Genomic DNA, 24,876 nt, shown 5'->3' with positions numbered 1-24,876 from the left:
AGTGAAAAAAGTGAAACTTGAAAAGGCAGAATGACTTGTCCAATCTCACAGCTTAACATGGCACAGCTGAAATATAGACCCAAGTAGGTCTCCTCTTCACTCAAGCCCTATAGTTCTGTGCTCCTGTGGGAAATTAACCTCGATTTCAAATGACAGTACTTTTCCAGTATTGATTATGATGTTCTAAAATACTGAATCATCAAAAATAGGTTATTGAGAATGGTTTGATGTTGTATGTTCTACTCAATTTTAATTTCTTGGAATGACCAATCTAGCACAAGTGAAAAATCTTTCTCATATACTATATTTGATTAACCAGATTATTTTGTGTCCAATGATAAGTTTAGAATGTGTTAGAGTTAAAAGCACTGTTCCACAGCAATTACTGAGTGTTTGATCTGTTACAGGGCACATTTTAGCACTTTACACTTGGAGTGGCTGGATGATTGCATCTGGTTCTCAAGATAAAACTGTTAGATTCTGGGATCTTCGAGTACCAAGTTGTGTTCGAGTTGTTGGCACAACGTTCCATGGCACTGGTAGGTTTTTTTCTGGAATTTAAATAAATTTTTAAGAGAAGAAGCTTTATAAATTATATTCTCCCTCTCCACTCTAACATACACTTCGAGAAGAATTGAAACAATTACTTTCATTGATGGGCTGGAGCGATAGCACGGCGGTAGGGCGTTTGCCTTGCACTCAGCCAACATGGCCAACCCGAGTTCGATTCCTCCGCCCCTCTCGGAAAGCCCGGCAAGCTACCGAGAGTATCTTGCCTGCACTGCAAAGCCTGACAAGCTCCCTGTGACGTATTCGATATGCCAAACACAGTAACAAGGGTCACGATGGAGACGTTACTGGGCCCGCTTGAGCAAATCGATGAACAACGGGAGGACCGTGACCATGACTTTCATTGATGACTTTCAAGGCTTTCAGAATGTTTTTATCCTTTTATTAGTAAAATTAAGGTTTTGTTGAGTCTGGAGAGAGTACAGTAGGTAGAACTTTTGCCTTGCCTGCTGCTGATCCCCAGCACCACATAGGGTCTCCTGAGAACTACCAAGATTGATCCTGAGCACAGAGCCAGGAGTAAGCCCTGAGTGCAGCAGGGTATGAATACCTCAAAAAAAAAAATTTTTTTTTTTCTTTTTAGTTTAGGAAACCAAGACTCAAGAGAGAGTGTTAATGATATGTATTGTTATTGTTTTAATTAGTATTGACAATTAAAATTGTTGTTCATGTTTAGAAGTTTTATATCTCTATAGAAGCATTCAGCATCCCCTTGAAGACACCCTTTAAGGATACATGGTCGGGGCTGGAGTGATAGCACAGCGGGTAGAACATTTGCCTTGCACACGGCCGGCCCAGGTTCGATTCCCAGCATCTCATATGGTCCCCTGGTACCGCCAGGAGTAATTCCTGAGTGCCAAGCCAGGAGTAACTGTGCATTGCCAGGTGTGACCCAAAAAGCCAAAAAAAGATATATATATGGTCTTGGGACCAGAGTGATAGCACCTTGGGCAGGGCATTTGCCTTGCACACTGCTGACCTGGGTTCGATCCCTGGCATCCCATATGGTCCTTGAGCACCGCCAGGAGTAATTCCTGAGTGCAGAGCCAGGACTAATCCCTGAGCACCACTGGGTGTGGCCCAAAACAAATCAAAATGAAACAGAACAAAAAATGGATACATGGTCTTATGGACTCAGGTTATTTTTGTTTGAATTTTTGTTGGCAATATATCATCTGTTGCTTTGAGATATTTCTTACTATATACTAAAACATACTTTGTTTTTTAATTTCTTTTCCCCCAAACTAGACTTTACATTATAGGTAGTATTTCTGGACATTTAAGCATTAGTGAAAATATCGGATTAGGAAATGCAATATAGATAATGCAATTACAGCAGGTTGTCCCAAGAAAGAATTGTTTCTCATAAAATCTTGCCTCATACCTTGCCCCAGAAATAACACAGTACGTATTGATTGCTAATTTGCATCGGACGGTTCAGTGACCATAAAGAGCTGTTGCAGTTAGCGTTATTGATTTTTCCAGATTGAAGTTTCCATTCCTCTTTTTGCAGGTAGTGCAGTGGCGTCTGTAGCTGTAGATCCCAGCGGCCGTCTCTTAGCCACAGGACAAGAAGATTCTAGCTGCATGTTATATGATATTAGAGGAGGAAGAATGGTACAAAGTTACCACCCTCATTCCAGTGATGTTCGCTCTGTTCGATTTTCTCCTGGAGCTCACTACTTGTTAACAGGATCGTATGATATGAAAATAAAGGTCACAGACCTACAGGGTAATTATGATTTTGTTTTTAGCCTTTCCTTGTTTATTCTCTCTGCTATTTTATTTGGGAATCTTTGTTGTTATTGTTACTGTGGTGTGACTGACTATGATAGTTTCATACTTTAGTTTTCTATTTAGTAAATCAGTTACTGGCACAACTATGAGATAAATTGTAGCAAATTATTAAATTCTTTAATGAATAGTCTTATTTTTATTTTTAAATAGTACAGAAAATATTTCATAGACACTGGATATGGCTCAGAGTTAGAACACATGTCCCGGGGTGTGTCCCTGACACTTATGGAGAAACATGTATGAGTTTTAGAAAATCAACAGTTAGTACAATGGAGTCACTAGAGTTCAAAGATGGTAGGTATTAAAATATGTATTTGTGTACTCCTTTTAGCCTTTACTTACAAAGCTTTTTGTATATAGGATCAGAGCGATAGTACAGCGGGTAAGTCGCTTGCCTTGCACATGGCCAACCTAAGTTTGATCCCTGATATCCCATATGGCCCCGGAGCACTGCAGGGAATGGTCCCTTACTGCAGAGCCAGGAGTAACCCCTGAGTATAGCCAGGTGTCGCCCCAAAACAAAAAAAAAGCATAAAAAAGCTTTGTTTATAATTGGTATAATTATATCTTCTGTGTCTAGTTTTAGGGTTTTTTTTTTTTTTTTTTTTTTTGCTTTTTGGGTCATACCTGGCGATGCTCAGGGGTTACTCCTGACCTGTGTTCAATTCCTGGCACCCTTTATAACCATCAGGAGCAATCTCAGAGCAGAGAGCCAGGAGAAAGCCCTGACTGAGTACTGCTAGGTTATGACCCAAACCCTACCACGTCTCCCTCCAAAGAGAAAAAAGTAGGAGAGTAACTTGTAGATAGGGAAAGGCTAAATTTGGCAGGATAGAGTAGGTGTCTCTAGGGAAGTGTTATTTGCAGATTTGAATGATGAAAAGAGCATCTTTCCAGGACTCAAGAAGACTCTAGCAAGTGGAAAGGTGCTGAACAGGAATGGATTTGGGGTGTTCATGACACTGCAGGAGGCTGGCCACTGTCAGTGGAACTTAGTGAATTAAGGGGAGAGAGAGGAAAAAAATCAGAAAAAGGATCTTATAGATGTTTAAAAACACACAATGGGAGCCATATTACAACTGGTAGGATGCATGGCCAACCCAGGTTGCATCCCTGGCGTCCCATATGATTCCCTAAGCACTGCCAGGAATAGTCTCTGAGCATTGCCAGGTCAGGCCCAAAAACAAAACCAAAAACACACAGTGGTATTCCTTTGGAAGATATAAAACTGTGGGGTGGTAGGATGTGAATTAATGTGTGTGTGTGTGTGTGTGTGTGTGTGTGTGTATGGTCCCCACACATATAGCCAGAAATTCTCTGAACACTAGTTGGGTGCTTACAATTCAACTTAGTTTTGGCATGGTTTACTTGGAGCTCTGTGCCAGGAACAGGACTAAGACCAAATAAAATTTTTCTTGTTTTTGCAAGTGTGTGTGTTTGAAGCAGGGGAGGGGGTCAGAGGAGGGCCACATCTGGCAGTGTTCTGGAGAGAACGTGTAGAAGGAGGGGATAAAGAGAGATTTCTCCCCAAGGTGGAGGCTTTTTGTTTGTATTTTATTAGGCAACATTGGTTCACAACATTGTATATTCACTAATTTCAGGAGGTTGCACCACACTCAGCTGTGTTTAGGGGCTACACTTGACTCTGCTCAGGAATGACTGCTGGCAGTGCTTAGGGGACCATGTGTGTTGCTGGGGATCAAACTGGGGTGTGGTGGTGGTACTGTACTATCCCTCTGCTCCTCTCTCCATCATTTCTTTCATTGGCAGGTGGGATTTTAATTTTTTTTCTCTTCAACTTATAATGAAGTGAGGTTATTTGAGAAGCTGCTACATATAAATGGCCATTCCAGGGTTACGACATGACTGTCAGAGGAAATGAGGTATATGAAATAGGAAATAAGGTATAGGAAATGAGGGGAGAAAAAATGTGAATGCTGTCTCTTGGGATTCCCCAAAATTTAAATCAGGAGAGGAAAAAAACTAGCTGATGAGATCTGAGAACGTAGTGACTGGCTCTGAAGTTGGGAGAAATCAAGCTGAGAGCATTTGGTAGAGAAGACAGCTGTGTCAAACGTGACTGTGTTTCCAGAGACTAATGAGCTCTTTGGTACGTTATCTCTGCTTAAACGTTTTGTCTGTTAGGAAAGTTGAGAAAATCACAGCGCCTAAAGTAATTCTTTTTTAAAGTTTAGGATATTTCTTCTAAAAGTAACAGGAAATGAGAAATCTGCACATATATTTTACTTTATAATATAAATCTCTTTTCTTATTTTATGTAGGAGACCTCACCAAGCAGCTCCCGATCATGGTGGTAGGGGAGCACAAGGACAAAGTGATTCAGTGCCGGTGGCACACCCAGGATCTTTCCTTCCTGTCATCTTCCGCAGACAGAACTGTAACCCTCTGGACTTACAGTGGCTAGAGTACATCTGACCTCACTCTAGGCTGTGAAAACACAGACTTAAGACTACTGAGTTGTGAAAATTCTAAGTTGGAAGAACAAGGTCTGACCAAGAAAGTGACTTAGCAGGAGGAAGCCGTGTATCCCCATGTATCCCTTGCTAAGAGGTGTTGGGTGGTGTTACTCTGCAGTGCTTTCAGTCCTCCAGTGAGCTCGTGCTGCTGTGTCCTGCTATATGTAGTCTTGTTGCCAAAGTCTGCGGGAGAGCTCTTTTTCGTCAGTGTGTGCTCCAAGTCAAGGTGGACAATGTGTTTACGGTTTAGTATTAAATGCATTCCTTGGTCTTTGCCTAAATAACAGTTTTATATATACGTTGAAGCTGAACTATACTTTAAGCATATTATTCCAGTGTACTACAATTAAGTTCTACACAGGTTAAATTTAGGTGTTCAGAAATTACTTTCGTTTTTCTTACAGTCCCATGATAAAGTATCCACTTGTCAGCTAGAGGTCAGAAATTAGTCTCAGAAGTTACACGGTTATTTTCACTAAGGATCATTATTGAGTTTAAAGAAAGTTGGAAAACTGCTTCTTAGTTCTGTATGTGGTAAGGCCTTTTTAAAAAAAATACAGGGATATATTTAGTATTTTGTCCATGTTTTTGTTTTAGGCTTAAAAGGTAAGTTTGCTTCAGAAACTTGTTAATTTCAAATTTTTGAATGCAACACGATACCTCCCTTCTAAACTGTACTGTGGAGCTCGACCACCAGCTTCCTCATGCGATGCAACACTTGATGGTACAGTACCTGTACTGGCGAGCATTGTTCCTCTTAAAAATGAAAAACTTTGCCATAGACTATAGCATGGCTTGAGATGCTATGTCTGCATGATAATTAAAAATGGAAAATTTAAAGTTTGCACTCCAAAAGCTTACATGCATTTTTTTCTTGCACTGTTTTATGTAATGCAGAATAAGGATTTATTTCTACAGCACTGTAGATCTTAACATTTATGTATCTTTATTTTCATATTGTATAGTAATTTTACTTTAAATTATTAAATAGGCTATTTTATTTATTTCAAATGCAGTTGAGTTGGATCTAATTATTGAACTGTCTGTGCACTGTATGTAGCAAGCATTTTAAATCTATTGTATAGAAGTGGAAAGGGTAATTACAAGTGTAGCTGTGCAATTATTTCAATAAAGACCTCTTGACACCTAAAAATTTTACCCTGTATCTGTGACTTTCAATTTAATGTTATATTTTTACCCCCAGCATACTTGTGGATCAGTGGATAAAACATAATTTTGTGTCCTTTCAATGTTCTTCTAATAACTTTAATTTTTTTCTAGAACAACAGTCTACTACTCTTCTTCATTCCTCTTCCACCCTTTCTCCTACCCACCTCCAGTCTCCTTCCAAGTAATCTTATTTCTGTTCTCCATGCCCATCACACTCTTATCCATTCATGTTTTGTTTCTTAATATTGTACCTATCAGTGAGATCATATAATACATCTTTCTCTTTCTGAGTTATTTTGCTGTATACAATCCTTTTTCCACCAACTTGATTTTTTTTTTTTTGGTGGGAGGGCTGGTTTGGGCCACACCCTGTGATGCTTAGGGACTGTTCCTGATTCTCTATTCTGGAGAGACTCCTGTGGTGCTCAGGGTATCATATATGGTGCCAGGTATTGAATTGAAGTCTGCTGCATCCAAGTCAAGTGCCATTCTCCACTGCTCTTTCTGGCCCTAATTTTATTTATTGTTTATATGTAGGGGTAGCACTGCACTGTAGCACTGTACTCCTGTTGTTCATCGATTTGCTCGAGCGGGCCCAGTAACGTCTCCATTATGAGACTTCTTGTTGCTGTGTTTGGCATATCGAATAGTCATGGGGAGCTTGCCAGGCTCTGCCATGTGGGCAAGATACTCTTGGTAGCTTGCTGGGCTGTCTGAGAGGGGTGGAGGAATTGAACCCAGGTTGGCTGGGCCGGCCACATGCAAGGCAAATGCCCTACCACTGTGCTATGCTCCACTGCTACTTACTCAGCCATTAGTTAAGCTGATTGAATTAGGCATGAACTCCACATTACTTTTTTTTAAAAAATTTTTATTAGTGAGACACCATAAGGTACAGTTGTAGACTTACAAATTTTGAGCTTGGGCTTAAATTATACAATGATCAAATACCCATCCCTCCACCATGCCCATTTCCCACCACCACGGATCCCAGTATCCCTTCCATCCCCCATCCCCCCATCCCACCCTGCCTCTGTGGCAGGGCATTCCCCTTTGTTCTTTCTCTCCTTTTGGGTGTTGTGGTTTGCAAAAGAGGCATTGAGTAGCAATCATGTTTGGTCTATAATCTATTTTCAGCATGCTTCTCCCATCCTGGGAGGATTCTCCCAACACCCTTTATTTGGTGCTCCTTTCTCTATCTGAGCTGCCTTTTCCCCTAGCATGTGTGGCTGGCCTCCAAGCCATGGAGCAAAATTCCTGGTACTATTCTCGGCCATTCTTGGGTGTTAGTCTCCTATTTTGTTACTTTATGTTCCCCAGACGAATGCAATCTTTCTATGTCTATCCATCTCTTTCTGACTCATTTTGCTTAGCATGATACTTTCCATGTAGTACCACTTGTATGTAAATTTCATAACTTCATCTTTTCTAACAGCTACATAGTACTCCATTGTATAAATGTTCCAAAGTTTCTTTAACCAGTCATCTGTTCTCAGACACTCAGGTTTTTTCCAGATTCTGGCTATTGTAAAGAGTGCTGCAATGAACAAACAAGTGCAGATGTCACTTCGACTATACTTTTTTGCCTCTCTGGGATATATTCCCAGGAGTGGTATTGCTGGGTCAAATGGGAGCTCAATTTCTAATTTTTTGAGAATCGTCCATACTGTTTTCCAAAAGGGCTGAACCAGTCGGCATTCCCACCAGTAGTGAAGGAGTGTCCCTTTCTCGCCACATCTGCGCCAGCTTTGGTTGCTTTTGTTCTTTTGAATGTGGGCCAGTCTCTGAGGTGTGAGATGGTATCTCATTGTGGTTTTGATCTGCATCTCCCTGAGGATTAATGATGTAGAGCATTTTCTCATGTGCCTTTTTGCCATTTGGATTTCTTCTTTGAGAAAGTTTCTGTTCATTTCGTCGCCCCATTTTTTGATGGGGTTGGATGTTTTCTTCTTGTGGAGTTCAACCAGTACTTTGTACATCCTTGATATCAACCCCTTGATCCACATTACTTTTTAAAAAATTTTTTTTGATTGAATATCCGCGAGATAGATCATTACAAAGGTGATCATAATAGGGTTTCAGTCACAATGATCCAGCACCCATCCCTCCAACAGTGTACATTTCCCACCACCAATGTCCCTGTCTCCCAACCACCTTCCCCCAACCCCTCAGCCTCCTTCTATGGGATGCACTTTCCTTCTCGCTCGCTCTCTCTCTCTCTCTCTCTCTCTCTCTCTCTCTCTCTCTCTCTCTCTCCTTTTCCTTTTGTGCATTATAGTTTGTAATACAGGTGCTAAGAGGTCATGTTTGTTCAGGGCATTCGGTATTTTTATCAGGATGGTAAGGCTGGAGTAGCTTTTCAGTTGGGTGGCAGCTTTGGGGTGTGGATGTGACTGCTGAAGCTTCCAGAAGAAAAGGGAGGTGGGGAGAGGTTGCCTATCCTGACCCTGAGAAAGCCTGGAGATTTCAAGCACAAAACCCGCATACCAGAATTTTCAGCAGGTTGTGTCTGTGAGGTCCGTCCTGAGACAGTGGAGTCCGGCTGGGGGTACAGTGGCAATTTTGAATTGTGGGAGCAAGGAGCTACAGGGGGCTCTGCTTGGGCAGGCACCAGGCTGACCCGCCCCCTTCTGATTTACCCCAGTCTATTCAGCCATGCATGGGTTCGAGATTAACAGCAGCTTTTGATCTCATTTATTATTTATTGCTTTTTGGGTCATACCCAGTGATGCTCAGGGGTTTCCTGGCTCTGCACTCAAGAATTAACTCCTGGCAGTGCTGGAGGAACCATATGGGATGCCGGAGATTAAACCCAGGTCGGCCACATGCAAGGCAAACACTCTTCCTCTGTGTTATCACCCTGCCTGCTTTTGATCTCTTTTTGAGATTTATGGGTCTCTGGAACAAGGCTGATAGAAGAGTTTACATGATAACGCTGGAGTTGGTTCGTGGGAGTGACTGCCAGTGCTTCCAGGAGTATTAGGAAGTGTGGGGAGATAGCCCATCCCAACTCTAAGAAAGCCTGGAGATTTCAGTCAGAAAACCCACATACCCAAATTTTCAGCAGATTATATATCTTGGTGAGGTCCATCTTAGATGGTGGTCAGGCCAGGGGTATTGCAGCGATTTTGGATTGTGGAAGCCAGTGGCTGCTGGGGGCTCTGCTTAGGCGGGCACCAGGCCAACCTACTCCCCTCTGATTTACCCAAGTCTGTTAGCCATGCACAGATCTGAGATTAATTGCGGCTTTTGATCTCTTTCAAGATTTATTTATGAGTCTCTGAAATAAGGCCAATTAATGAGCTTGTATAGCTGAGCCAGAGGTGGTTTGTGGGCATGGCTCCCACATATCTAACTTTTGGCCATTTAATTTCTTGGTAAACTTCATCCTAAGTTGTCGGAGTCTGGCCAAAGACACACTGGCAATTTTGGGGAATCATGAAACCTGAAGGCACCACCATTCAGGCTTCTGATGCACTCACCCCACAGGTACAAGTTGAGCTGCTGGTGGCACCATACCCCTGTTAATTTGATTTTTAACCCTAGGTAACTGCATACTTTTGCATGTTATCTCAAGGGAAGAACTTTCTATTCTGAATATACTGTCAAAATTAATAAAGCCCCACAAATCTATAAATTCTAATTTAGATTATGTAACTTGAAAGCCATAGAAATGAAATTGTGAATATTTATGCACAAGAAAATTCTGCTAATCTAGGTCATAATCTTTCCTCAGTTTACCCTCATGCTTAATTAACTTCGCACATCTCAGTTATTATAGGTGTTTAGGACTAATTTTCAGATTAGGAAAAAGGGCAATTAGCTTAACATTAGGGGTTAAAGAATTTTCCAGGTTTCTGGAGAGATGACACTTTCTTTGTGTACCCCTCACTTGCATTCTTTCTCTGGCACTGCATATGATCCCCCATTACTGCTTGGAGTGAGCACAGAGCCCAGAGTAAGCCTTGAGCACTGCCAGGTGTGCCCCTCAAAATTCCAAGGCATGTATGTCTCTTACCAAAATCCTTCTAAATATCGAGTGAATTAATTTTATAATAATTAGCATACACATTCTTACTCTAATACTCTATTACACATGTCGTTCCTCCCATGTTTCCATACTATCCTTTATAAACTTTTTGTTTTTTTTTGAGGAGGGCACACCCAGCTGTGCTCAGGTGTCACTACTGGTTCTGTATTCAATGATAACACCTGGTCAGCTCAGGGTACCACATAGGGTACTAGAGATTGAGCCCAGGTCAGCCACATGCAAGGCAATCACCCTACTGCTGTACAATCACTCTGGCCCCTAAACATTGTTTTGAGTGTGTGTTTTGGTCCATATCCAGTGGTGGTACTCAAGTACTGTTCTCAGCTTAATGTTCAGTAGTCACTTATGGTGGCTTGGGGAACAGTATGCAGTGTTAGGCATCAGACCCACGTTTCCTACATGCAAAGTGTGTACTCTAGCTCACTGTTACCTCTTTCGCCTTGACTTTTTAAGTGTTGGTGAGATTGAGAGGATAGTCTAGTGGGTACTAAGCTTACCTTGCAGTTATCGAATCTGGGTGTGTTACCCACTCTCCCTTATGGTCCCAGAGCAGAGTCTAGAAGTAAGCCCTGAGCACATAGGCTGGAGTGTACTAGCACTGTAGCACTGTCCTCTCGTTGTTCATCGATTTGCTCAAGGGGGCACCAGTAACGTCTCCATTGGAAGACTTGTTACTGTTTTTGGCACATTGAATATGCCATGGGGAGCTTGCCAGGCTCTGCCGTGCAGGAAGGATACTCTCGGTACCTTGCGGGACTCTCCGAGAGGAGTGGAAGAATCGAACCCAGGTCAGCCGCATACAAGGCAAATGCCCTACCTGCTGTGCTATTGCTCCAGGAATGTACTAAAAGATAGAAAAATTTGTAATAATCCGTACATTCAGAAGCCTACATTTAAACCTAGTCTTAGCACTCTGGAGTTTTAAGTAGTTCCTGATTATAAGAGTGTTGAGCTGTCTCTTGTAGGTTTTTTTGTTGTTTTTTTTTTTTTTTTTTTTTTTTTTTTTTTTTTTTTTGCTACACTCCAGCATTGCTCAGGGTTTACTGTGGCTAGGTGCTCAGGGTTCACTCCTGGTGGGTCTAGATTACATGTGGTGTAGATCAAACCTCGCCAGCTATCTGCAAGGCAAGCACCTTAACCCTTAACTCTTGTACTATCTCTCCAGTTCCCACAAGTTTTGTAGTTTCTGGGCCACATTTGGGGTGCTAAGAGGGAATCATGCAGTGCCATGAGTCAAACCTGGGGCTCTTACATACCACTCGTTTCAGTCCTTTTAGCTAGCTTCTAGGTTCAAAGAAGTCTTTTGTTTTTGGATCATGGAATGCTATTGTAGGGGTGAGAAAGACCACATGGTGCTGAGATCTAACAGGGTTCCATCCTCTTGAGCTATGCCTCAGACCCCAAACTTGAGCACTATTCTGCTCGTTGCTGATAATTTATTTTTATAACCTCCCAGTGTGTTTAACCCTGTCATTTCTTCTTTGCAGTTTCCTGAGTTTGCAAAGTCAACAGCTAAAGATAGAAACAAAACTTCAAGGGGCTGGAGCGATAGTACAGCAGGTAGGGCATTTGAATTGCATGCGGCTGACCTGGGTTCAATTCCCAGCATCCCATATGGTCCCCCAAGCACTGCAGGAGTAATTCCTAAGTGCAAAGCCACTTCAAAAGTTTCTAAGTGCTTTCTTCATAGGGAGGAAACTCCAACATATCCCTCATTCTAGGACTAGAGCTGTCACTCATTAATTCTCATTTATCTTTTTCTTTTAAATAAAGAACAGTTTAATTTACAGTGATATCCAGAAGCATAACGAACTTAAAATGTGTACACTGAAAACTGCAAGACATTCCAGGAAGAAATTAAGACAAAAATAAGTGGAAAGACACTTTGTATTCATGGATTTAAGATTGGATGGATTTCATTATTAAGATGACAATACTATACAAAAACAATGCAGATTTACAGCAATATCCATTATCCTAAACTGAAAAATTATGCTCGATGGGCTGGAGAGAGCTCACAGGGGATAAGGCACTTGATTTGCATGCTGCCAACTAGGTTTGATCTTAGATTCCCAGCACCATGGATACTCTAAACAGATCTTTTTGTTGTTGTTTTGGGCTACACCCCACTGTGTTCAGCTCTTCGTTCCTGGCAGACCTTACGTGGTGCTCGGTATCGAATCTGCATCTGCCGCGTGCGAGGCTATAGCCCTATCCGCTCTGCTCTTTCTGGCCCAGATTTTAGGCTTTGACTGCAAATGCTATACACTCAAAGTCGACTCTAAGGACAGACTCAAAGCGGGGAGCACATGCTTTTCATGCAGGAGTTGGGGGCATCAAAGATGCCCTCACCTGCCTGAATGCCCGCGACACCGTCAGGTGCGACCCCTAAATACCAAACTGGGAGTAGCCCTTCAGACCCGCCAGGTATGGCTGAAAAAGGAAAAAGCTTTAAAAAAATACTAAAACTATATGCTTCCTACAGATTTTACATATTTGGCTTCCAATAAAGAGTTCAGCCACCAGGGCTGGAGAGATAGTACAGCGGGTGGGGCGCTTGCCTCGCACGCGGCCAACCGGGTTCAAATGCACATTCTCAGGTCCTAAAAGGTTTCCCGAGCACCGCCTGGAGTTCAGCGGAGGATCACGAAAACAACAACGGAAAACAGCCGACAAAGGCACGCCCCGCCCCTTTCAATGGACCAATGAGCCGCGCGCCCGGTAGCCGATCAGCCGCGCGCCCGGTAGCCAATCAGCTGCGTGCCCGGTCGCCGATCAGCCGCGCGCGCCCGGTAGCCAATCAGCGGCGAGCCTGGTAGGACCAATCAGCGGCGTGCCCGGCGGGACGCACAGCCGCTGGCCGAGCAGGTCGATGAGAAGGCGGGAGCGGCTCGGATCCCGGTCCTGCGCTGGCCGAGCTGCTTGCTGTGTTTTCCTGGCCCGACTGGCAGGTGTCTGGCTCCGGGTAGAGACCATCTGGCGACCACCAGCGTGAGTCGGAGTGTGTGTGTGTGTGTGTGTGTGTGTGTGTGTGTGTGTGTGTGTGTGTGTGTGTTGCTGGTTGCGCTCCGGCCGCCGGGGCCCGGGGCCGCCCGCTCGCGCTCTGTCTGCCCGGTGGCCGAGCTGTCCCTTTCCTGGGCGGCCTGTCGTCGGCCGCTCTGGGTGCTGCGCGGATGCTACGTCGCGGGCCGGGTCAAAGAGCGGCCTCCGGGCGGGCGGAGCCAGACACGAGCGACCGGTGGGTTTCTGTTGGCTTCGGCGGCTCCCCCGGGTGTTTAGGACTCGGCTGGGCCAACGTCTTCGGCCAGATCGCTCGGACGTGGCAGTAAGATTGAGTTTGAGTGGCCTTAGCTCGGAATGTGGGTGGGGATAACAGCTTTTCTCCGGAACCCGGAAACTTACCTCCCAGACTAACTTCAGCCCCATCACCTGGGCCCGGGGTTGAGATGCACATTCTCAGGTCCCAGGAGGCTGCGCAGACTCCAGCGAGCTAAGGCTGCGGCCCGTTGACTGTGATGGCCCACGGCACATTCTAGGCGAGTGCACCCATGAATGCGCTTGGATTTGGTTTTGCAGTGGTTGTGGTTTTCCTTCAGGGAGTCAAGTCACCCAGCAGATACTTTGTGTCGATTTGCACTGGGTAGCTGACCTGGAGGTCCGTCTTTCCTGGAAACTAGTCTCTAACCTGCTTGCGCCGCGTTACACAGTCTTGGTTCTTTGCACTGTGCAGAGCTGGGGAAGTTGAATGCACAGCCCCTCCCCCCCACGCCGGTGTCCCCTCTGACACTGTCCTCTCTGGATAGCTTCATGAGGCCTCTAGCACCTCCGTTTGGCGAGGCAGTTAGGTAAAGCCAGCTGGATCTTAACCTCATATGACACAGAAAACGATTCATTTCCGTGATTTTTGTTTTTGGGACACGCCGGCTGTTCTCAGGGCTCACTCCTGGCTGTGCATTCAAGGATCACTCCTGGTGGGCTGGGAACCTAATCGTGGAGCGGGGGAATCAAGCCCTGGCGGCCAAGTTCAAGGCAAGCGAGCATAAAACCTGTGTTATCTCTCCATCTCTTTATTTCCCTTATTTACACAACGAAGATAACAGCATGACTGCTTCCAAGAGTTTCTGTGAGTTAAAAGTGACTCATGTAAGAGTTTTGCCACCTGGCAACCAAATCCTTGCTATTGTGATGTATATTATAATTTTAATAATGGTGGCAAAGTAAGAAGCAGGTGAAAAAAATTTTAATTATTGGGTCTGCGGGGTACAGAAACTTACTGACAAACAGAATCACTGTTACCACCTTTATTTTTGGTGTTGTTTCCTTCCTTCCTTCCTTCCTTCCTTCCTTCCTTCCTTCCTCCCTCCCTCCCTCCCTCCCTCCCTTCCTCCCTCCTGGCTTTGCACTCAGAAATTACTCCTGGTGGTGCCTGGACCATATGGTATGCTGGGAATCGAACCTGGTTGGCCGAGTGCAAGGCAAACACCCTACCCGCTGTACTATCACTCCAGACCGGATGTTGTTTTCTTTTTGGTTTGGGGGGGGGGGCAACACTCCAGAGGTGTTCTGTGCTTGGGATTACTCTAGGAGGAGTAAGGAGGTGCTTGGGCTACCATAATTCAGTGTTTGGGATCAAACCCTGGTTGACTGCACACAAGGCCTTAGCCCTGTACTATCTGTGGGATTCCACAGTGCTACTGTTAAACCAGTTTATCCTGGTCGCTTTCCATTAACCCTGTTGGGTTGGTGTGTGGGCCAGCACTCTGCTGACAGCTTGCTGGGAATGCTGGATCTCAGGCTACCTCAGTTGTCATTGTCCTTTGGGCTGTGGCCAGGTTGTGCTGGGCGGCTACTCCTGCCTCCATGCTCATGCTCAGGGACCCTGTGCTAGGCTCCCCCCCCACCTCCGCAATTGACCTTTAAGATCCTCAGTAGATGTGGCTGGCTGCAATTTTGTTTGGAGGCCTTGTGAGATCACCTGGAAATGGCTGACCTTTAACCGGGAATTTAGTGAGATTCGCTTTCTTTCTGTCTTGATCCTACTCTCCTCCCTTGCCTCCTGGGCTTGAGCAGTTTTGCCAGTGAGCTTTAGCCCTGGCTGAATTTCTGGATCAGTACTGATCATGACTGGAAAAAGCTGCCAGTCGTGGCTTTGTGGGTTCTCAGGGACCTTTTGTTCATCTCCATTATGTTGTTCCCTGTGGTGCTGTTTCTCCAAACCTTCATTCTCCCCTGCCCCAAGTGACACTCCTGATTTTTCAGGGGACTATTGCACTATCCCTTTGATGTCACAGAATGTTGTGAACTCCTTCAGCTTATCCTCTTTATAACTTAGAGCCTGTATTTTCTTTTCTTTTCTTTTTTTTTTTTTAATTTTTATTAGTGAGACACCATGAGGTACAGTTGTAGACTTACAAATTTTTGTGCTTGGGTTTCATTTATACAGTGATCAAATACCCATCCCTCCACCAGTGCCCATTTCCCACCACCACGAATCCCAGTATCCCTCCCACCCCCCATCCTCCACATCCCACCCTGTCTCTGTGGCAGGGCATTCCTTTTTGTTCTCTCTCTCCTTTTGGGTGTTGTGGTTTGCAAAAGAGGCAATGGGTGGCAATCATGTTTGGTCTATAATCTACTTTCAGCATGCTTCTCCCATCCTGGGAGGATTCTCCCAACACCCTTTATTTGGTGCTCCCTTCTCTATCTGAGCTCCCTTTCCCCCTAGTATGTGTGGCTGGCCTCCAAGCCACTGAGCAAAATTCCTGGTACTAATCTAGGCCATTCTTGGGTGTTAGTCTCCTATTTTGTTATTTTATGTTCCCCAGATGAATGCAATCTTTCTATGTCTATCCCTCTCTTTCTGAGTCATTTCGCTTAACATGATACTTTCCATGTAGTACCACTTGTATGTAAATTTCATGACTTCCTCTCTTCTAACAGCTACATAGTACTCCATTGTGTAAATGTACCAAAGTTTCTTTAACCAGTCATCTGTTCTCAGACACTCAGGTTTTTTCCAGATTCTGAGCCTGCATTTTTATCCCTCCTTATCTCTCTCCTTTTTTCTTGGCTAGGGCCCTCTCTGCCAGTGCTCAGGGGTCCTGGGGGTCATTCTTGGTGATGCTCCACCCGGCACTGTGGGCCTCACAGTTGACTGCTCTGGCTCATCGATGCTGGGGCCACCAGGACTATCTCTGTGTTGCCCAGAGACCCATGCAGATAGGATGGAGTGTGCCGTGGGCATCTTCCCGCCAGCAGACTTTATTGCCTACTGGTGTGCTGCCCATGCTGTGCTCCCCTTTATTTTCCTGTCAAAACCCTTCTTGTGACAGTGCAGGTAACATCGTGTCTTTGAGGTCATGAGTTCACCACCTGGTTGCCAATAAAGCTTTTTCTGGGCAAGAGGGTTGGCACAGGTGTGCTTGCCATGCATGTGGCTGACCTGGATTTGATCCACATGTGATGCCCTGAGCATTGCCAGGAGTGATCCCCCCGATACAAAACCAAAAGAGGCCTAGAACTGCCAGCCCCACCTCCTCAGGGGAGATGGCCAATGATGTAGTCCCATTGGTTGTTGGTAGAGCTTGTAAACTTAGACTCATGTTGTTGTGAGCATTTAGTTGTTGAGGGCTATTGAAAAATCTTCAAAATGTGTGTATTTTGTTCCTTCAGACCAATATTCTCTTTCTACTTCAGTGTTCTCTGGTCTCTGAATTTAGTTGTTTACTCATTCTGTACGCTGTGAGTTTCGTTCGGACGCAGCTCCCATCACTCTTAAAAGCTTTTTTAGGCACCTGAAGTTGCTCATTCGCTTATTCCTTTGACAGTGTCACCACAGCCTGTGCCCCACACCCTCCCTCAGCTCACTCTCAGCAAGTCACCTCTGCTCAGAAATCCATTTCTAACGAAATCTTGCCCTGTTCTCCCAATGTGGTGTGCTTTCTCCTTTGTCTGAAACCCTTTGTCTGCTGTGGCTTTCACTGTTTAGAGTTGTGGCATAGCAAACACTTCTTGGATGTCTTGCAACCCCTCTGGGATAGATGTTGGGTGGGAAGAGGTGGAGGGGGCACCATAGAGAGTCTTGGAAGGGGGATTCACATTTGGGTAAGATGTTCCCTTGCACTGAGAATTTCACTTTATGGTGTTCGGTTTTCTACCTTTACTGCTATTGGAAACACGCAAGGGTGCCCAGTGCCTGGGTCTTCCCAGGAGAGTCTGATTTAATTGGTGTGGGATGAGACCGGCCCTGTTAGGAGCTCCCTGGGTGATTCTAATGCTCTGCCAAGCTTGACCGCCATTGTGCTAATGGAAGGAACAGACCAGTAAATGGCGCATTTCATGAGGCTAGAGAGTGAGCTGGGTACCTTGGAAGCCCAGGGGAGTTGCTGATGTTGCCTGGAGTAACTTTGACCTCTGAAACCCAGCAATTCTCACCTGGTGCTGGTGTAGTGTGATGGACTGCATGCCAGGATGACTGTGCTCAGGCCACGTCCTCATCTGTGCTCCGCATTTTGGGGCCACCAGGCACTTCCTTGGCTTTTAAGCACTTGAAATACAGCTGGTGTCGGTGATGAACTGAACTTTGGACTTTAAATAGCCACGTGTGACTAGTAACGTGTTGGACAGTGTTTAATTGACACGTTAAGTATTTTGATGTTATTTATGCTGGGTCTACATAAGTTTTGCAGGTTGTTTTCTTAGAATTGTTTGGAAGGGGATATGGTGCCGCCAACAGGTCAGCCTGTATTTGTGGGGCAAGTGCATCAGCAACCTTATGGTGCCTTCAGACTTCCTGGTACCCCAAAATTGCTGCTGTGCCTTTGGCCGGACCCCAACAACTTGGGGCCAAGTTTACCAAGAAATGAAATGGCCAAAAGTTAGGTATGTGGGAGCCATACCCACAAGCCACCTCTAGCTCAGCTATACAAACTCATATATTGACCTTATTTCAGAGACACATAAATCTTGAAAGAGATCAAAAGCTGCAGTTAGGGCTGGCAGCACAGCACGCTTATTTCTCTGGAAAAGATGGAAACAAGGGCCATGATTCAGAGACACACAGAAGAATCTCCTAACCAGAGATGCTTCCAGACTTTAAGTCAGGCCAACTTCACCAGGGTGCCTCAGACAGGGACAGGCATCATCCCTCCACCTGCTCCCTAAAAACCCTAGCGGCACCAACTTCCAGAACCCAGTGAGAAGTGCAGGTACACGGGTTCAGTGATGACAAACTCCAGGCCTCAAGGAATAGGGGATGGGCCAGTCCCTCTCTTCCCTGGTCTCCATGGGACCCTGGAGGTCATGCCCACAAACTGCCTCTGGTTGCTACTTAAGCTCCTTGGCGGCCATGGCCCAGAAACACACATACAAAAATCTCCGAATGGAGCAGCTCACTGCAGAGATTTCTCCAGACCCTAATTATCTGGAATTTCAGAGTTCCAGGAGTGTGCAGCTACTCTTGTGGCCGCGTGACATCTTATGCTATTCATAACAAGCAATACAAAAGAGAGTATGGGGCAGATTGTCTGCCATAGAGGCAGGGGGAGGGTTGGGATGGGGGGGATACTGGGGGCCTTGGTGGTAGAAGATGTGCACAGGTGGATGGTTGGGTGATGGATCATTGTATGACTGAAACTCAAACAGGAAAGCTTTGTAACTATCTCACGATGATTAATAATAATAATAAAATTTAACATTCTGAATTAAAAAGTAATGTGGAGTTCACGCACAGTTCAATTAGCTTAATCAGTGGCTGAATAAAAACAGTACTCCTACATTGAAAAAATTGTTTGGAAATTAAGTCATCTCATTGAATCTTTCTAATTCATTTTTTTAAAAAGTGGAGGAGGATTTACTTAAAATACCTGTAAAAGGTTTGGGGGCTGGGAAGATTGCCCAGAGACCTGGACGCCCCAAGTTCTGTATGTTCCCCAACACCACCAGGTGTACCACTGCTTCCCCACCCCCACGGGGCACTGGCTGCCAAGTTATCAGGACCATGAAAGCTGGGCAGAGTGTTGCCAGGAGTGGCCTTGTAGCCTCCTTACCCTCTCCCTCCCAAACTGCAACTGTTTTACTTAGACATGATTCACTTACTAGGTAATTGACTGTTCAGAATGTGCAGATACGGGCCTTCACTAATCAAGTTTAGGTTCTTCATCTCGAAAAGAAGCCCAGTTACCCTTTAGTTCCTACCTTTTAGCTCCAGTCCTCTGAACCCCTGAACTACTGTTTGCTCTCTTGTGATTGTCTTCCACATAGGCTGATGTCTTCAGTTTGCTTATGTTGTTCTGTTGGATCACTGTCTGTAGCACTGTCCTCCCGTTGTTCATCGATTTGCTCGAGTGGGCCCAGTAACGTCTCCATTGGAGACTTTGTTGTTACTGTGTTTGGCATATCGAATACGTCACGGGGAGCTTGCCAGGCTCTGCTGTGCGGGCGAGATCCTCTCGGTAGCTTGCCGGGCTCTCCGAGAGGGGCGGAGGAATCGAACTCAGGTCGAACTCAGGTCGACCGGGTTGGTCACATGCAAGGCAAACGCCCTACCCACTGTGCTATCACTCCAGTTCTGTTGGATCAATACTTGTTTTGTTTTTATTTTTTGGGTCACCCCTAGCAGTGCTTAGTACTTTCTCCTGGGAAGCTCTGGGGCTTTCTGGGATGTCTGGGATTGAATCTGGGTCAATCCTGTGTGCAAATATAAATACCTGTTGTACTATCTCTTCAGCCCCCAATAGCTTTTTTAAAATTTATTTATTTATTTATTAGCTTTTTTTAAAAAATGATTTAATCATTTCCATTTTATGGATAGACCACATTTTGTTTGTTCTTCAGTTGATATTGGGGTTGTTTCTGCTTTGGGATTCTGTGACTAATGCGATTATAAATTTCTTTTTTAAATAAATATATTTTCATTTTGTGCTTATGCATGGGAGTGGAATTGCTGAGGCATATGGAAAATGCCTAATTTTTTGTCTCAGTGAGGACTATGTTTGACCATACATGCCATGTTATTGAGTATTTTTATTTCAGTTATTAAGGATTCTCTTAGTCCAAGATGGAAGTGATTTTTTTTTTCTGATGGGGGGGCGGGGGGGGGGACAACCTGATGATGCTGAAGGGTTACTCCTGACTCTGCACTCAGGAATCACTGCTGGCAGCGCCCAGGGGGACTGGATGGGATGCCAGGGATGGAGCCTGAGTGGGCCTCAGGTGAGGCAAGCACCCTCCCTGCTGTCCTATCCTCCAGCCCTGAAGGAAGTAATTTTTAATTACAGCTTCTTCTCTAGTAATTGTGCATCTTTTTAGCTGTTAAGGCTGCTTCTTGCCTTCCGCAGGATGCTGTGCTTCCTGTTCCTTTGTGAGTGTCTCCTGCTGGTGACTGCTCATGCTCACGATGATGACTGGATTGACCCCACAGACATGCTCAACTATGATGCTGCTTCTGGAACCATGAGAAAGTCTCAAGTATGGAGAACTGCATGTGGGGGGCAGGGGGATGCTCCGTGGTCACCGCTGGGACTGGCGCCAGACCAAAACAACCTAAAAGTGGATGAACTAAAATGATGTGGCTCAGTACAGTTTAAGAATCTATTTTAGGTTATTTTTGTAACTGAACTATAAGGAGACTCTTACTTTCCTTTGTTTTAGGTGAAGTATGGGATGCCAGAGAGAAAGGAGTTGAACCCTGATTTACCTTATGCTGATGAGTTGTCAGAATGTTACAAGAGCCTGGATTCTTTAACTTACAAGGTTAGGAGGTTTCCATGGATGGATTTTGTTATTTAGAGCACTTGAATAGCTTTGCTAATATAATTTGTTTTTGTGTACTGTAGATGTATATTTTTTCTTTCCTCTGGACTTTTTAAGTACTATTTTAATGTTTCTGTAATATCTCATTGTATTGTAATTATTTCTCTAGCAAATTGAAGTTTTCTTAGAACAAGGAACAAGTTTTATTCCTTCTCAATTCTCTTATCACCTGGCACAGGTTCTGGGTTTAGTAATCTGAGCAGATGTAGTCAATAACCATCAGCTTGAAAGCCTAGGAGTCCCTTTTGCAGTGGGAGGGATTCTTACCTGGTGTGTGGTGTGTGGTGGCTGTTCCTCCACTTACTCCATGCATGTGCAGTTGAAATACAGCTGTGAGAAAGGAAGTGGGTCAGGATTGTCTGGGGTTCGCCTATTTGCTGTGGGTTGTGGGGGGGCGGGGAGGGGTCATTGAGGGTCCCTTGAGGGAAGGGCAGAGGCTCAGCAGTGCTGGAGGCTCTGGCTGAGGCAGGGTTGGTCACAGAGAAAGTGCTTGACTTTTCCCTGTTAGAATTGGCAAGTTTGGGGGGCTGGAGCAATAGCACAGCGGGTAGGGCGTTTGCCTTGCACGCAGCTGACCTAGGTTCAATTCCCAGCATCCCATATGGTCCCCTGAGAACCGCCAGGAGTAATTCCTGAGTGCATGAACCAGGAGTAACTCCTGTGCATCACTGGGTGTGACCCAAAAAGAAAAAAAAAAAAAAATTGGCAAGTTTGGTAGCTGAAGGACCGAGGAGCAGGGAATTAGGAAGAGCTGGAGTGAAAGTGTGAGTTTTTTTTTTTCTTTTTGGGTCACACCTAGCTGTGCACAGGGGTTACTCCTGGCTCATGCACTCAGGAATTACTCCTGGCAGTGCTCGGGGACCATTTGGGATGCTGGGAATTGTACCTGGGTCGGCCACGTGCGAGGCAAACACCCTACTTGCTGTGCTATCGCTCCAGCCCCCAAAGGTGAGATTTATTTACCCGAGAACCTGGAATGCCAGGGTTTCTGCAGGAGGTCTGGCCCTACTAAATGCCATCTTGCCAAGATTACTAAATGCCAAGAGTCCGTGGGTAAAGTTGCCTTCCCTTTTTTTGTGGGTTTTGTGGAAGTAGTGAACAAGTTTGCTGAATAGTAGGAAATTCTTTTTAACAGAAACTTTTCATGCTGTTTTTTCATGACTGGTTCAAACATTGTAAAACACAGTTGGTCAAATGTTTTATAAGTCCTTGTTTTGTAAAAGGACCTGAGAGAGAACAAACTTAGTTTCTCTCTTGACATTTGTGGAAAGGATTGTAAACCATGCCTGAGAGCCCAGGAGACCAGCACTGACTTTTTTAACGTGTCCTTGTCATCCTGTGGCATTCAGATTGCCATCTGAAGCACATTTCAGTTCTCAGCTCATGGGACTTACCCAGGAAACTGAAGGTTGCTTCCAGGAAGTACTGGGTGACAGGCCTGAGCCCCGGCAGCTGGCCACCGGTGTGCAGGAGGTCTGCCCTACTGAAGGGTGCGGTCATGCCTCAAAAGTTCTGCCAAGAACAGCAGGGCGGAGTTGTAGTGGCAGGAAAAATTAGAAGGTAAAAGTAATGTGCACAGTCAAGAAATTCTTGCTGCCTCTTCATTTTTTCTTCTTTGTGATCTGACAATTTTAAAAAATGCTTCAATCAGCTAAAACCAAACAACAACAAAAATACCCGGCCACACAGGACAAAATGCTGGACATTCTTTCTTTTGGCACAAAGAACCCACAGAAAGAAAGAAGACAGGCTTTATTTATTGTTTGTTTGTTATTAGGCCACTCCCACCTGTGCTCAGGGTTTACTCCTGCCTCTGCACTCTGGGATCATTCCTGGTGGGACTCAGGGAACCGTATTGGGTGTTGGGGGGTCGAACCCAGGTCTGCCATGTTCAAGGCAAATGCCTTACCCACTGTACTGTTGCTCTGGCCCAGACAGGCTCTTACTTTTCTTTTTTTTTCTTTTTGGGTCATACCTGGCGATGCACAGGGATTACTCCTAAAGGGGCTCTTCACTCAGGAATTACTCCTGGCGGTGCTCGTGGACCTTATGGGATGCTGGGAATTGAACCCCGGTCGGCTGCGTGCAAGGCAAATGCCCTACCCGCTGTGCTATCGCTCCAGCCCCAGGCTCTTACTTTTTAATGTAACTGACAAATGAGAGCTAAAAAAAAAAATCAGCTCCTTAACATAATATCGACGGGGCTTCTGGGCTGGAAACTTGAGCCTTATGATGCAGACTAATGTTGATTTTATATTGTGATTACAGATTGAGGAGTGTGAAAAGAAAAAGAGGAAGGACTATGAAAGCCAAAGTAATCCTGTGTTTAGGAGATACCTAAATAAGATTTTAATTGAGGCCAGAAAGCTTGGACTTGTGAGTATTTGGGGGTGTGATACTAACCATGTTCACTGTTTCTTAATTCAAAATGACATAAAACCGCGATGAAGAATGATTATGCTTAAACAGGGAATATCCAGTTCACTCTTTAACCAAAACATTTTCCCATGCAGAAATAAAGGTCCAGCTTGCTTTGCAGGATTTGGTGGAAGGCAAATGATGTCCACCAAACCTCTTTTTACCTCCTGGTTCCTGGGGATCAACTCTGCACTACTGAACCACTTAATTTGAGTTTGGTGGGCAGAGAACTTTATAAAATTATATACATGACATACAATTGTATACAAAATGTATAAAATTCATTTATGCCATTTGCCACTTTTAATAAACAGAGACAGTACAGTAGGTAGGGTGCTTGTCTTGCACGTGGTCAACCTGTGTTCAATCCGTGGCATCCCATATGGTCCCATGAGCACCGCCAGGACTAATTCCTGAATGCAAAGCCAGTAATAACCCTTGAATATTGCTGGGTTGGACACTTCGTAAACAAAAAGTTGGAAACTTTGTAAACACATGCCTTAATAATAAGGAAGATCTGGCACAGTGGTTCAGTATGTGCTACATAGCGTTCAGGGGTGACTTTTATAGACGGTAACTATTGCAATAGCAAGAATGAATTGCATTTTAGTAAGTTGTAAAGTATCTTGTGCAGTTGTAGAGGTCTTGGAGTGTCTTCCATATGTATGTGTTTGATTTTCATGTTGACTATGAAATAACCTGTGGTTATCATTACCTGTAGGTATAAGATATTATAAATTGAATATTATATTGAGCTATATTGAACTAGTTAAATATTTTGGTTGGTCTTAAAATATTTCATGAACAATATAAAATTCTTTTCTGTTTTCGGGGCAAATACAATCCAGTCTGATGATGAGAAAAATGATATGCATTATGATGCGGAGATTATCCTTACAAGACAAACATTGTTAGAAATACGGAAGTTTCTCAATGGAGAAGAATGGCAGCCCGGAGCTCTGGATGATGCGCTAAGTGATATTTTAATTAATTTTAAGTTTCATGATTTTGAAAAATGGAAGTGGCGATTTGAAGATACTTTTGGAGTGGATCCATATGATTTGTTTATGGTAAGATGGGAGAGGAGGGAGACATTTTAGTAGCAGGGTTTGTCCTTCTTATACACTTTGATGTATTTTTTCCCAAATTTTATTTTAGGCACCATGATTTACGGTATTGATAATGGCAGGGTTTCACGCACAAAACATTCCAGTACCATCCACCAGAGTACCTGCTTCCCTCTCCCATGTCCCCTTCCCACGTGCTATCCCCCAAGCCCCCTGCACTGCTCTGCTTCCTACTAAAGATCAGTTCTAAGTTCCTGTTGCCTTTGAGTATTTGTTTCCTTAGACAGTACAGCGGGTAGGGCGCGTGCCTTGCCTTAAGGTGAGGAAGGTCTGGGACAGTGTTTCAATATTTGCTAAATAGCATTCAGGGGTGAATGAACAGTTTCTGGGTTCAGTCCATGGCAGCCCATATGGTCCCATGAGCACTGCCAGGAGTAATTCTTGGATGCAAAGCCAGGAATGACTCCTGAATATTGCTGGGTGTGACCCCCAAAACAAACAAAAAGTTGGAACC

General features: G+C 44.5%; 2 protein-coding genes across 3 annotated transcripts in view; both read left to right on the top strand.

Annotated features, from left to right (window-relative positions):
• WDR47 (WD repeat domain 47) overlaps positions 1–5,991 on the top strand; it is a 47,646-nt gene extending 41,655 nt beyond the window's left edge. For both annotated transcript variants that reach the window (XM_056139089.1, XM_056139088.1), the window contains exons 12-14: positions 408–543; positions 2,088–2,302; positions 4,650–5,991. In XM_056139089.1, the coding sequence (XP_055995064.1) occupies positions 408–543; positions 2,088–2,302; positions 4,650–4,792 (494 nt within the window). In that variant the 3' untranslated portion in view covers positions 4,793–5,991. The remainder of the gene's footprint in view (positions 1–407; positions 544–2,087; positions 2,303–4,649) is intronic.
• A 7,324-nt stretch (positions 5,992–13,315) lies between these two features.
• CLCC1 (chloride channel CLIC like 1) overlaps positions 13,316–24,876 on the top strand; it is a 200,085-nt gene continuing 188,524 nt past the window's right edge. Inside the window, exons 1-5 of the mRNA XM_056139033.1 lie at positions 13,316–13,390; positions 20,403–20,532; positions 20,716–20,817; positions 23,146–23,253; positions 24,144–24,365. Of these exons, the coding sequence (XP_055995008.1) occupies positions 20,404–20,532; positions 20,716–20,817; positions 23,146–23,253; positions 24,144–24,365 (561 nt within the window). The 5' untranslated portion in view covers positions 13,316–13,390; position 20,403. The remainder of the gene's footprint in view (positions 13,391–20,402; positions 20,533–20,715; positions 20,818–23,145; positions 23,254–24,143; positions 24,366–24,876) is intronic.

Source organism: Sorex fumeus, unplaced genomic scaffold, assembly GCF_029834395.1.
Source record: "Sorex fumeus unplaced genomic scaffold, SorFum_2.1 ptg000131l, whole genome shotgun sequence".
In the NCBI taxonomy this organism is placed as follows: Eukaryota; Metazoa; Chordata; class Mammalia; order Eulipotyphla; family Soricidae; genus Sorex; species Sorex fumeus.
Note: the sequence above shows the minus strand (reverse complement) of the source record. Positions and strands in the feature narration are given on the sequence as shown.